This window comes from Acanthisitta chloris, unplaced genomic scaffold (assembly GCF_000695815.1).
Source record: "Acanthisitta chloris isolate BGI_N310 unplaced genomic scaffold, ASM69581v1 scaffold11848, whole genome shotgun sequence".
Lineage (NCBI taxonomy): Eukaryota > Metazoa > Chordata > Aves > Passeriformes > Acanthisittidae > Acanthisitta > Acanthisitta chloris.
In genome coordinates, this window is record NW_008687239.1 from 42,410 (window position 1) to 56,749 (window position 14,340).

The following is a 14,340-nucleotide window of genomic DNA, read 5'->3' on the forward strand; positions in this document are numbered from 1 at the left end:
CATGCCCTCCAACAAAACTAACTGTTGACTTTGGCATGTTTTGCACAGAAATGGTGTGAGGATGGCAGTGGCTTCTGATAGGGATCACAGTACCCTGCTGATATCTCATAACATTCAGATGTATTGGATAACATACAGTCTGTATTGAATAAACTATTTCCAGGAAAAATGAACAAGATATAGTAAATTAGAGAGTCTACATCCAATATCTTGTTCCCCAAGACAAAATGGGAGAATATACATAGCAATAACATGAATTTTAACTTCATTTCCTGGCAGGTTTTCTTTTTATCCCATAAACCAACCTTGGGAGAAAGAGAGCTATTTCCAGTAGCTGGAAATCCCATTTATATCCCAGCTGTGCAAGCAATTATTTAAACTGTAGTTTTAAGAAATGTGACTCCACATAAAATTTATATGCCCAAATATTTGATTTATGCACACAGTTCTGTGATCACCTTGGTTCTGACCTTGGTAAATAGTCAGTGCCAGAAAGTTCCCCATGAATTCAGGAGTCTGCCCATATGGATCTTATTGAAGGATCTAGACCTTTGTTTCTGCTGGGTTTGTTTCTGCTTCCAGGTTTGATGAAATATTTGTTAATATTTAATCTTGCCATTTCATAATCTCAATGAAAAAAAATAAGAAATACTGATTATCTTTTAATAAACAAAACCTGTTTTGCTCCAACTTATGGCATACAAACAAAATGCCTTCAGTGTCTAAATCCGTTTGTTACAGAAAAACAGGAAGCAGCAATTTTTTGACTAATCCATCATTCTTAGCTTTTGGGTGAAAAGTGGTTTTTTTAGGTTGACAGATTCATTTCCTTCCCCCTTGCCCCACACAAGCAAAAGCAGTGCTAAGTCCTGAGCAATCATGATAGAAACAAAGTTCAGCACAAGCTGAACAAAGAACAAGTTTCCATAGGGTTCAGAAACTCCTTTGCAGCATATTGGTGTTCTGTGGGCAGAATGTTTGGTTGGAGATTGCAGATCCCAACAGTGGCTCATTAATGAGAGATTAGAAAACAGAGCTTCATATAAGCACCTAAATTCACCCAACACATCTTGGCCAGGCTACACCGAGAAGCTGCACTGGACTGAAGGTGTTGCTGAGGGATGAGGTTGGTATAACTGATGGAGCTGTGTCATTGACAGAGTTTGTGTGGTCACACACACTACATCAACCCAACACTCCACCACCAATACCCAAACTCTGCTGCTCCAAAACCTGTGGCCACAGTAAGTTTCAGAAAGGAATGTAACAGAGCAGACTGGCTCAACTCTCTGCATTTTGCATCTTCAAGACTAGTCAAAGTACAAATGACTGATATAAAGGTAGAGCAGGTTTCCTGTTTAGATACATAAATGCTATATATTGGAATAGTACCAGTGTAACTGGGTTTTAGCTGTGAATTGGCCAATTCCTGGTGCTGCACTGACATAGGCTTACCGAAATTTGAACCTGTGACATTCTATGAACAGCAGTGCAACTGCTGAGACCTTGAGTCTAGCTTCAGATGACTATCCCTACCTCAGGACACAGAGCAGCCTGCAGTTCCTTCAGAGCAGCTATGGCAGAGGGAGTAAAATGTTTCTTCAAGAGGCTGCACGTGCTTTTTTTGAGTTCTTTACTATCACAATTCAATATTTTTTGGCATTCACAGTGATGAATTTTCCTCTTTTGCACAGGCTTTATCATCAGTTGCTTACTGAAAAGTCCATGTAGAGATAAGCAAATTGCAAGTAATGCTGCCAGGCAATACTAATGGCACTTTCTCAGTCAGTGTTCACTTTATCTCTGTAGACAAAATATAAAACTAATTCAAAACAGTCCTCTCAGTCCTACCTAGAGCCCCAACATGTGAACACATTAATGAATATAAATGTGTTTTGTGCCTTATATAGCCATATATAGAAAAAAACATATATCTCATGCACTCTCTACACCTACATGTGTAATGCAAGGCACAGAGAGCTTTTACACTGCCAGAATTTCCAGCTCTATGTCGTTGATCTAAATGCAGCCCATGTATATAAATAATTTTCCATCTTATTAATAATTATATTCTATAGCTCCATAAGAACTCTTCTTTTTCAGTGACATTTTCTTTCTTTTCCCCTTAAATAGTCAGGATTCCTCCCTGAAATGTTGTACTCTGCCATTACTCCAAGCTTTCTTGAGGCAACAGATTTTGGAGCATCAGTGTTTTACCAGGTTTGCTCTGTGTGTTACTAATGTTTTCATTACATCAAGCACATTTGACTGAAATTTAAATCCCTACCAGACCAAACCTCCTCCCATGAAAGACTAAGTGCCTTCTCTTCTTCAGGACATTAGTGGGAGATGACTGAGGTCTGACATTCCCCATCAACTGCTTTCAGCTCAAGACAGAGCAGATCACTTACACTACAGACCAATCTGCCAGTGCAGGTCACTAAGAATACAGTTTAGATCAGTCTTGAAGTTAGAAGCAAATTGTGGTTTCCTTTCTGAAAGAGTAACATGATTCTGTGTGCTGCCCATAGATCTCCACCTTGCAAACTGCAGAGATTCAGCATCAGGGTATGATAAATCATTCTGAAAAGGATGTGGATGCACTAAAATGGACTTACACAGAAGACAGATTTGTTCTTCTGCACGCAATAAATTACATCTATTCACATCTAGGGGTAATGCTTTCCATATCTGCAAAAATGCATTAAAGGACTTAAAAATCTTTCTCACAAAACACTCCTCAGCACCTGACCAAGCTAGTTTTCCTCATTATTGTGAAGCATTTCCATTATTTGTTCCATATGAAACACAAAAATAGAATCCATTAGGACTGCAGCATCACCCTCAGTCACATGTACCCTAAAGTGAGGCAGTTCACACCAGAGAGTCAATTGCTGTTGACGGATCTGAAATCCTCTGCCTGTTCTCAGTCTGCTTGTTATCCAACATATAGAAACAATGCTGCATAGAGCAAATAGTTCTAATTTGCTTTTCAGTCCTGTTAACATAAGTTTTCTAAATATCTCAGTCTGTCACTCCCAGTTGCAAGGCATCCTGGCACAGAAGTGTGATCTGTCATTATAAAAAAAGCTGAAAGCTGATTTCACACCTCAGCTTGTTAAGTGTTTTCCACAGCAAATAAAGCTCTTACTTAAAAAATAATTAAAACTAACTCTTCATTAACAGTTCAAATTGCTTAGGTAAATTTGGTCACAGCTCTAATTTGCACACTGTCGCTGAGCACTTTTATCAAGCTGCTTCATTTCATTCTTGCAGAGGATCACTTTCTGACTATTTCTCTTCCACACGTATTTTCACTTGGCAGGCAGTTATGAAAGAGTCTATCAGTGATGACAACATCCTTTAAAATCTTGAGACCCAGCTGGAAGACCTCAGTGGCACTTTGCCACTGATGCTTAAGAGGTTACGGAAGTGGATTTCACTGCTGAAAGGATTACATGCAGTGGGAAGTGATGGAAACAACTTGATGCTTTGTCCTGTAACCAAGGAATGCCTAACCCAAAATCTCAGGTATGAACAGTGCAAAGGTAATGGAAATTTTTTCCCAATTTCTCTTCACCTACCTAACTTTGAGTAAAAAAACAAAACAGTTCTTTTAGCAACTTTTTGTCATCTTGGCCAATCAATCTTCACAACTCTTCTTTTATTTGCATGAAAACATTCTGCCTAAAAATACGTTATCAAGGTAAATGTGAGGTTTTGAAAATAATCTCAGGGGTTTTAATTAACAGATTGCCCCATAATCACTGGTTTTCAGACATCTATTTTCACTGGTCCTCTATTTCACCCTTTGTTTCCCAATATTTTTATCAACACTCAGCATGAGTAGCCTTCCAGCTTCCCTGAAATCCTTTAGCTCCGTTATCACAGCTCTTTATAGAAGCACTTGATTATTTTTTTGCTCAAAGACAGAACTAAAAAGTCAATAATATTTTTGCTCTGCTGGAATCAGAAAAGACTATGGGGCTGAAGCAAACTCTGAATCACATAGATTACTGGCAGGTTTTGGATGGTGTGTACCTCAGATTTGGACTAGAAAATCCATCTTAAGTCTCTCCAGCAAGTTCCTTAATCTGTTTTTACACCTCTGGACTTTCCAATAGTAAATAAATAAATGATTTGCCATTGTCTGAAATTTCTGACTAGCCTTATTTATTCAAATCTTGAGAGAAAACCAAATATGCTTGAAAGCATATTTGTACAACTGAACACCTTTTGCTCCCACTAAATAGGGACTCTAGGCTACCTCTTATCTCACCAACCCAGCAGCAATTCAATAACTTGTCCATAGTCTGCTTAAGTCCCCTCTTCACAGCACCATTTAGCAGTTCTGTCAACAGGCTGCAGCAGCCCCAAAGTAAAACCATTCGATGTAAATCCACTGGTGTACTCTGACCCAGAGAATTCCTATCAGGATGCTCATTATCAAACCTCTTTAGAAGGAAAAAGGAGTTACTACACACTTTTCTAAAACAGTCTGTCTTCACGGGGCATAACATCACCCCTACATCCTCTTGCTTTTCTTCGTAAACGGTTTCCACTTAAAACTGAAGCTGAATGACATTCTCTGTCCTTTAAAAAGACAAACCACAAAGTTACAGGGGTAAACACACCAGGAGCACCTCCCTTTTCCCACTGGTACACACGATTGCATTAGCCTCCTCCTTAAAAAGAAACTAAGGAGAAAAAAGAATTACTAATAGCTAAATTTCACCATATTGGTGTTTGGACTTCTGCTGTCTCACCCAACCTCCTAGACACAGCTTCATTTTCTCTACAGAAGCTTTCACATTTTCAAATGTGCAGGTGATAGATTAGAACTAGTTTGGCAATTAGTCACTTCAACATTAATATTTTGGTGGAATTTCTCATACTTGTCCATTATTGATCAATTTAACTGAATTCACAAAAAATAAACTCATAAACCAAGTGGATCAATAAGTCTATTTCAGGGGAGTGAGGGTGGTGTTATCAATATGAGCTGCCTTACATTCCTCTTGCCAGCTTAAGTTTCTTTTGTTAAACACTAAAAGCATCTGAAAACACAACTTCCACACAATGAACTGCACTGAACTGGCAGGCCCTGATCCTCAGGAGGACTTTTCCCCCTCTATTTTAAAATATTTTCTTTTACTAGAAATACATTACTTAAAAATAAACAGTAGGAAGGAGGGATTAACTCAAACAATCAACAATTGTCTGAGTAGAATTCAGTACTCCGGTAATTTAATCATGTTTCCCTTGTAATGAATCCGCAGAAAAACCCCTACAAGTTTTTCAATATTACTCCAGGAGAATGAGGGCAGGAAAAACAGAATTTCAAACATCAGATGAAAGAAATAATTTTAATAGATAAAATATTCTTAGCTAATTCAAAATATTTTGAGGTGGTAAAATCTGCAGAGTTCTATGAAATACTGTGATCACCAAAGCTCTATTTTGTGCCCTTACAACTTATTTAATACTCACCCCATGAGAACATATGCACTAAGTGTAGGAAATAAATCAGTGCTCACATACATCATCCCTCTATGTAGCTGAAGGATTCAAACAGATTTCATCTTGTTATCCTTACCCCACCACTGATTATATACTTGATAGCATGATGGATTGCAAAAAACCTGTACTTTTTCACAGTGATCTTTCCTTGTTTGCCCCTTACTTTGAACTTTTTCTTTCAGAGCATCCATACTGGGCAGGGAGAAGCTCAAACAAAAACTGAAAACAAGCATATTTTTTTGAGAGAAGTTGAAGGGTCTTCCAGGTTATTCATCTTTCAGTGTACCAAGGAAATCAGGGAGAAAATCCTGCTGTCTTCCAGATGCCATGACATATCTTTATTGGAAAACAATGGGCTGGATTCAAAGACAGACTAATCAAGTAGAGGGCTGTCCTACAGAACTTTTCAGCTCCATTTTGCACTGCAGGATGCTGGGAACATGCTGAGCATAGTGCTGGTATCAGCTTAGAAAGCACTACAGCCTATTAGGCTGTACATTCCCATTGCTTCGGATAATCTGCCACCCCAAACTATTTGTATATAACTTACATTGCTTCAAAAAGGCTCCTCCAGGGAAATGGCTTTGTCTTAATTTAAGTGTATCTCTTGCCAGATCAGATAGGAGAGCCATTTGTGCTTTGATGCATTAAGTTGAAAAGTCTACTATGATTTTCCAGCAAGAAAATACTCCAGGTTTATACTAAACACATTAAGGTGGAAAACCACTGATAAAATAAGAAACAGCTGGTAAATGAAGACAAGGAACAGTGTTAAAAAGAGAAACTGCAATATTTTTCTTGTAAGAAGGACGTCAGTAACTACCATAAATCCTATGTGAGTGGTTAACATACATTTCACTGTAGACCCAGATAAGAAATAGATGTTTAAGTGCTGAAAACCAACATATGGTAAATTTTAGCAGTGCTGTTTGAGCAAGTATGACTAGTCAGCTAACTGGCAAACTCTCCCAGAGGAGGAGAGAAACAGCACTCAGAGTACAAGTATTGATCACTACTCAGCAGAAGACAACACAAAGGGGTCAGGGATGGCAGTCAGGGCTGTCCCCAGAGCCTGTGTCCCACATGGGTTGGGGCAGCATGTGCTCCCAACTGCCAGAGGGTACCCAGGTCAGTCCCCATGCTGTGACACAAGTGGCAACATGCACATGTACTGACCACTTAGTGTCTGGAATTCTGCTGCTCCTCTGTGTCGAAGTAGCCACACATCATTTTCTGATTGCACATTTCAAGAGTTATGGCAGAACACATGAACTGACAGATCCTCTGTGTATAGTATGCTCTTTGGGACATCATGGAGTAGTTATTTCGCAGATTTCAGAGATCATTTGTTAAATATTCAATGGAGAATGCCAACATTTATTTAACAAGGAAAGGAATCTTTAGTAAAATATTTATAGGTGATGTACACCCGACAGAGATGTATCTGCTAACATTTTCAGGTTATCAGAATCTTCTCTATTTCTATTAAAAGATGTCCACTACTAAAAATGGAGCTGAATAATACATTCCATTGACCATTTGGCAAGAAAAATTATAACCATGTAGTATCATAGTGGCAACTTCCCCAAAAGATCTCCTTGTGTCCAAAAGTAATCTTGTATTCACAAATCAAACACATACACAATGTTCAGACAGCATTTCTACTAAAGAGGAATGACAGAAATGCCATGCAGAAAGCACAGTAGTCTTGATAGTGTGTAAAAATAAACACATTTCCAAAGGACAAACAATACTTCTGGAGGTGGTACAGGACAGTTGCTGCAATACAGTCTTCAAGAGCTGCAGATATTTCAAGAGCAAATACACATTCAAAGAATATACACGATCAGCGTAGAGGCAGAGATGTTATTGTAAGAGTACTCACCTCATAATTGGCAATTGCTTCTCTATCAAGGGCTCTGGTCACAGACACATCCCCAGTGACCTCATTGATTCGGAAAATTCCTTTTGGGTCTTGATCTACTCCTCTGCCAGAGAGGTGGAACTTTGCTCCCTCTGTGCCTTCACTTCTGATGACCTGAATGGCACAAAACAAGGGATAGTCCATATTATAAAGTCTTTAAAAATCATTCTGAAACCACATAAGCCATTTCAGTATTTTACCTAATGCTGAGGTATCTTCCCTGCCAAAAAGTGTTGTTGTAAAATATGATTTCAATGACTCAAACAACACTGAGCAATTCTTGTGTTAAACCCTGGAAAAGCTACTCATGCCCTTAGTCAGTTCCTAGCTTATCTTCAGTGTCTTCTGTTTCACTACTTAGAGTTGCTATTGTTCCATCACTACTGTATTCACTTTATGCCTAGAATTTGGTGTTTCATTTAATTCTATTTCTTTTTCCATTTAAATTGATGGATGGATGGATGGATGGAAGGAAGGAAGGAAGGAAGGAAGGAAAAGTAAAAAGAAAAAAAAAGTAAAAAGAAAAAGAAAAAGAAAAGGAAAAAGAACAGGTAAAGGAAAAGGAAAAGGAAAAGGAAAAGGAAAAGGAAAAGGAAAAGGAAAAGGAAAAGGAAAAGGAAAAGGAAAAGGAAAAGGAAAAGGAAAAGGAAAAGGAAAAGGAAAAGGAAAAGGAAAAGGAAAAGGAAAAGGAAAAGGAAAAGGAAAAGGAAAAGGAAAAGGAAAAGGAAAAGGAAAAGGAAAAGGAAAAGGAAAAGGAAAAGGAAAAGGAAAAGGAAAAGGAAAAGGAAAAGGAAAAGGAAAAGGAAAAGGAAAAGGAAAAGGAAAAGGAAAAGGAAAAGGAAAAGGAAAAGGAAAAGGAAAAGGAAAAGGAAAAGGAAAAGGAAAAGGAAAAGGAAAAGGAAAAGGAAAAGGAAAAGGAAAAGGAAAAGGAAAAGGAAAAGGAAAAGGAAAAGGAAAAGGAAAAGGAAAAGGAAAAGGAAAAGGAAAAGGAAAAGGAAAAGGAAAAGGAAAAGGAAAAGGAAAAGGAAAAGGAAAAGGAAAAGGAAAAGGAAAAGGAAAAGGAAAAGGAAAAGGAAAAGGAAAAGGAAAAGGAAAAGGAAAAGGAAAAGGAAAAGGAAAAGGAAAAGGAAAAGGAAAAGGAAAAGGAAAAGGAAAAGGAAAAGGAAAAGGAAAAGGAAAAGGAAAAGGAAAAGGAAAAGGAAAAGGAAAAGGAAAAGGAAAAGGAAAAGGAAAAGGAAAAGGAAAAGGAAAAGGAAAAGGAAAAGGAAAAGGAAAAGGAAAAGGAAAAGGAAAAGGAAAAGGAAAAGGAAAAGGAAAAGGAAAAGGAAAAGGAAAAGGAAAAAGAAAAAAAAAAGAAAAAAGAGAAGGAAAAGGAAAAAGAAAAAAAGAAAAAAGAAAAAAAAAGAAAAAGAAAAAGAAAAAGAAAAAAGAAAAAGAAAAAAAGAAAAAAAGAAAAAGAAAAAGATGAGCCACTGAGTGGCAGAAGCACACTTATTTCACACAACCCTTACCATACCAATGGCCATCACACATATTTTCCAATTAGTCATTCCTTTTTATCAGCCATTTTGAAGACACTACAAAACAAACTCCTTTTAGGTTGGGTTTTCTCCCTGCCAATTCCCTTTCACACTCTTCCTTTCCCAGGATTTCAAATCAAGGGAAAAAACTCCACATGAAAATGTCGTGCCCAGAACTCTGCTTAGTCACACAGCTGGAATTAGTCCACTTTCCAAATTCGTATTTATATATCCACACACCCATGTGTATATGGCAACTCCTTGGTACTATCACCTTATTTCCACACAAGAAAAAAATTCCCTTAAAAAATCCAATTTCAAGGCAGTTTCACATTAGTAACAGTAGCATTTATAAACTTGCAGAGCTACACAATGTTAGTTCTAAGCTCCATGCTTTGCAAATTTGTGTTTGTACACCAGAATCTCAAGGATTATAAATTAATCTTGCCCTTCAAGGCTGACAATCTTGCCAAGATGTTCCTTCCCTCTGCTGTTTCATGTTCTTTTGTTTCTAGCAATTTCATATCACTAATATTTCTGCAGAAACATAAAGTCAAAAATTTATATGCTGCTCTGAATCACAGCTCAGGAAGAGGAAGGGGAAAAGTGGCCTTAGAAATGTGGCCCTGCTCCAATTTTGAGATAATAAATATGCAGGGAGGGTGTTTAATAATGTCCCTGTGGAAATAAATGTTTGCTGCCCTACTGCTGTGGGTTCAGCAATGCTGGTTTGCAGATTACTGGGCAGTGAGATTTTGACTTAACTCCATAATCATTATTCCTTTATTTTAATTGAGAAAGAATTGCCACAAGTTATGAAATAGGAAATCAGCATTTTCAGAGATAAAGTTTCAGTTCACAAACCCTTTGGGGAAGAAGAAATTTCAAAGTAAAACTTCTTTCACCTAGTTTTTCTTCCTCCTTCCAACACTCAGAAACACTAATGGAAGAAGTTTTCTTGTGTATTTTTGGGTATGTCAGTCCAAAATACAGAAGAGACAACATTGCAGGGGACAAGTGTACCTGCCTATCCAGTATGAGAACAGTGGTTTGAAAGGCCTGAAGTCAACCACAGACCAGCAAAAATTCTAACTCAGAGATGTTTACAATATACATTTCCACCATAGCCATCAAACAATACCTAACTGTTTGAGGCAAATTTAAGATGTAATATAGACACAGTGCTGCAGTTGTAACAAGCCACAATAAGAAAGCAAAACTAATACTGTGCTCTGTAAGGGAAATTATCAAAACAAAATACAGATAACCTTATAAGATAGAAAAGCAGGAGTGTAATAATAACAGCAGTAATAAAGGTCCCTGCAAACTCAGCTGGAGGGAAAATTTCCTCTCACCTCCAAATCTGGCAAAGATCTTAACCTTGAATTTGATGGTGAGATATCCCAATGTGGTACCTGAAAGATTTGTACTCCTTGGAGCTACAACACATCCCATAGCTCATCCCCACTAGAGCTGTAAACCACTCCTCAGCATCTGATGCACAGAAACAACAAAGTTACCAGACAGCAGAGCTTTTCTGAAGGACTGGATGCGCCCACTCAGCTTTTTTAAAGCTTCAGGGATCTGTCACATTCACAGTGCAACTATATGCAGACCTATCTCTTTTCTCTGTTTACCTGCCTATCATCTCCTTACTGCACAGCACTTTATGGTTAATACTGTAAGACACAGCTCAGGATGGAGCTGTTCCATGTCCCACTGTAGCGTTGGCTCCAGGGCAGTGATCGCCCCACAAAAAGGAATTTTCAGGAGTCTTTCAAATGGTTAATTAGCCACAAGAGGGAGCTGCAAACTCCCAGGAATGTGAGGGAGAACATTAACATCTCCTAATTAAGATGCTTATATAATGGGCTGCATAGTTCAAAGAAAGTGCATTTCCCAGTTCACACTAAGCTCAGTACAACGAAAAGTTTAATAAAAATCAGGCTTAATTTGCCATATGGTTTGGTGATTCAACAAGAGCAAGGATGAAAACAGGAGGATTGTCTGACATCTCCTCTGGCAAGGCTGCTGCTCGGAACACTGGCATAAATGCAGCAGTGTTCACATGAAAACTCCTAGCTCACAATGTATTCACAGAACAATGCTTTCCCCATTTCCTGGCTGGGAAAAAAAACAAGGCCAGATTATTTCTCCTGGAATGTTTACTCTGGGATTTCATTTTTACATTTCTAAAACACAAAAATGAAATCCCACAGTTACTACTACCTGAAGCCCAGACAGAAACACTTATTTCCATCATTTTTTTTTTCACAGCTTCAGGACTTCAGTGCAGGTTCTAACAGAGGAACTGTCTGCACTACACAACAGTGGCTATGTGTTGCATAGGAAATGGTTGTTAAGGTAGCACAAGAGCCAAGCACCCACCCACTGAGAATATGGATGAGGCAGGCATACTCCATCCCACCTCCCAATTTCTATCTATTTCATTTTCCCTTGTTCTCATCTCAAAATGCAGTAGGGCCTTGACTGTATGTGTAGCTGGCATAGACAGAACAGATGTCAGCTGAGCATCCCACAATAATACAGACTATCAAAGGCTATTTCATCACCCAGGAACCAAAGGACAGTACTAAATGCAAACTTAAACATCACTCACTTCCCCACACCTTTCCCATGGCAAGGGTGTGTCAGAGAATGAATGTATTGAGAACTGAACTGATCCATACCAATCTAGTCAGGGCCACAGATACAGAAACCGTGACAGACCAGCATTTTTAGTTTTATTTTTCAAAAAGACTCTGTGATTCTGCTCAACTAAAAGACACTTTGAGGAAAACAGAATGTTACGTGGCTGACAGGATCTGCTTTTTTGCTGAACCATGGCCAAAACATATTTACCAAGTGCTATTTCTCAGCTGACATTATGTATCCCTTCCAGCTAAACTCATTTCAGCAATGTGATCCCCCTGTTGTTACGGCTTTATCGCAAAAGTAAATCAGAGTGTTCTCAAGAGAAGAAGAGAAATAGAAGTACAAAAACCCACAGTGTCCCTGGAGAGAGACTTCATCGTTCTGCAACCCCAGCAAATCTGTCCTGAACAGCACCATCCTCATCTAGCAGTTTCTTTCTTTAACAAGGGTTTGTCTTAACCACTTCCAGAATTTCTTAGTTCTTGCCACCAGGTGAATTACAGAGGCATCATATTAGCTTCAGTGTTTAACTGGAAAAAAATCCCATCCTCAGATAGGATTCACACCCTACTACATTTAATTGCTGAGCATTACAGTGTCTCCCCTTGTTGGTCATTGAATTTTTTGCAGGTTAGTTTGGTTTTGATGTTTCCTCGTCTCCTAGACTCCTAGGAAGCTAATTTATCCATGAAATATTCAAAGGTAAATTATATATTCCTTGAATCACTGTGTTCCACAAGAGCAAAACAATGGTTCAGGCCCATTGTTGAGATATTTGATAAATATTTAACCAGACACTTCCTGTCCTGCCATACTGACAATCACTTCTTGCACTCAGAGGCTCCATCTGCTCTACACTGACTCAAATACTCTTTCAACCAAAACAAATGCAAAATATTCCCATCATTATTCAAAAGCATTAACCAACACAAACTGCTTCATTACTCTAAACTAAGCATATAAAACCTGTGGCTACAAAGGAATTTATATAATCTGCTGAGTTTAATAACTTATTAAATAATACTTCTAATGATAATACCTCTATCTTCATTAATTAAATACTAGATAAACTGGTTAACCATAGGAGCCAAGTTCTGCTCTTTGATGAAGGCAGATGTTGGCCAGTCCCAACCTTTGCTTTCTCTCTGACTAGGACTCTCTCCAGATTCGCTTGATGTACAGGAGACATTCAAGAACAACCAGGTGATTTCTTCACATAAGTAGTGGTAACACAAATTATGAAGCTTCTCTAAGTGACTATGTCCTTTGTTCATGATAATTAGGGATAAAACTAACACACTATTTGTGACAGTATATATTTCAGGTAACACTTTTTCTTGTTTACAAATATAATAGTTCCTGCTATTAGCTTCATTATATCATCAATCAAAACACATCTGGACAAAAGACCCTTCAGGACATTATCCAAAGCACAAGATGAGTTCATGGAGACAAGTACGAACAGCAAAATTCAAACAAACAACAGAACAAAGCATTAGCAATTGAAGATGTTTATGCAGTACAATAACAGGCAATATCACAGTCCTGAACTTCAAAACATTTCCAGTTTTCAATTTCCAGTCTATGTATAAGGCAAGATTTTCAAAGCTGTATACATCTCCAGGTGCTTTCACTGCAAAGCTTAAACCAGCCAGTCAATCACTCACTCAAATCCTGATATTTGTGCTTGCACTGGAAGCTCAGACCAGAGACCACAGGCACAGAACGAGAAGGGAAATGTGACCAGCAATCAGAATATACAGCACTGCCCCAACCTCCTCTGACAGCCAAGGTAATGGAACACAAAGTTAGGGTGAAGAGTTTAGTTTCTGAGGGCACCAAAGCTGGAAAACTACATTTAGTACCACAGACATTGCTTCTCTGTCAGCAGCTCAGTATTTTCCTTGCTGCTGTTGACAGTCCTTATAAGAATGCATATACACAGATTTCCCAGAGAAAGAAAAATGTATATAGAGAACTCTTCATTTAACTCAGACAAAGAAAGCCATAATCTGGTTATTTGAAACTTCAAAGACCTATTTTCTATTTCAGATCCCCAAGACTCAGTTTTAACTGAGTGAAACATTACTGGAAAGTGTCTGAATGTTGCACTTTAAGATACTGATTTGGCTGAGTTATTGCATGATGCTTCTTAATCAAAGAGATTATTTCAAACATTAAATACAATGTAATTAATGGCCTAACAAAGTTTATATCTGTGTTTGATTCTGTGGATTATTTGTTATTTATTCTTATACATTTACCTCAGTGGTCACTGGGCAAAACTAATATTACAAGATCAGCAATTACTTCTTACTTGCATTTTTTGCACTGGTTCTCTTAAGACTCATAAATTACAGGAAAAAAACCAGGAACACATATTATTACAACAGTGCATCTGTAAACTGAAGCTTTTTTAATATCTGTATACAATTTCTGAAGAACTGAGTACTGGGTGTACTAATACCTTGAACGTGGAAACTTTTATACCAACTGCCAGAGATGTAACATGGGAATTAAAAAAAATCAGGCATTGAATTAAATGAATTATGAAGATGAAAAATCATCACCAACATCCTCATGAGGATTTTTTTTTGCATCTTAACTCTCAGCTTTGTCATGCAAAACATTTCAGGAAGTGTCAAATTTAGGAACAACATTGAGAGAATTAAAACACAGTTTTAACACGGGTTTGATGTATGTTTGCAAGACTGATTGGGG

At 37.9% G+C, this 14,340-nt stretch overlaps 1 protein-coding gene across 1 annotated transcript in view; it reads right to left on the reverse strand.

Annotated features, from left to right (window-relative positions):
- Positions 1–7,405: 7,405 nt before the first annotated feature.
- LOC103807751 (cadherin-13-like) overlaps positions 7,406–14,340 on the reverse strand; it is a gene marked incomplete at its 3' end in the record, with an annotated part of 139,192 nt that continues 132,257 nt past the window's right edge. The window contains exon 5 of the mRNA XM_009080496.1: positions 7,406–7,558. Within this exon, the coding sequence (XP_009078744.1) occupies positions 7,406–7,558 (153 nt within the window). The remainder of the gene's footprint in view (positions 7,559–14,340) is intronic.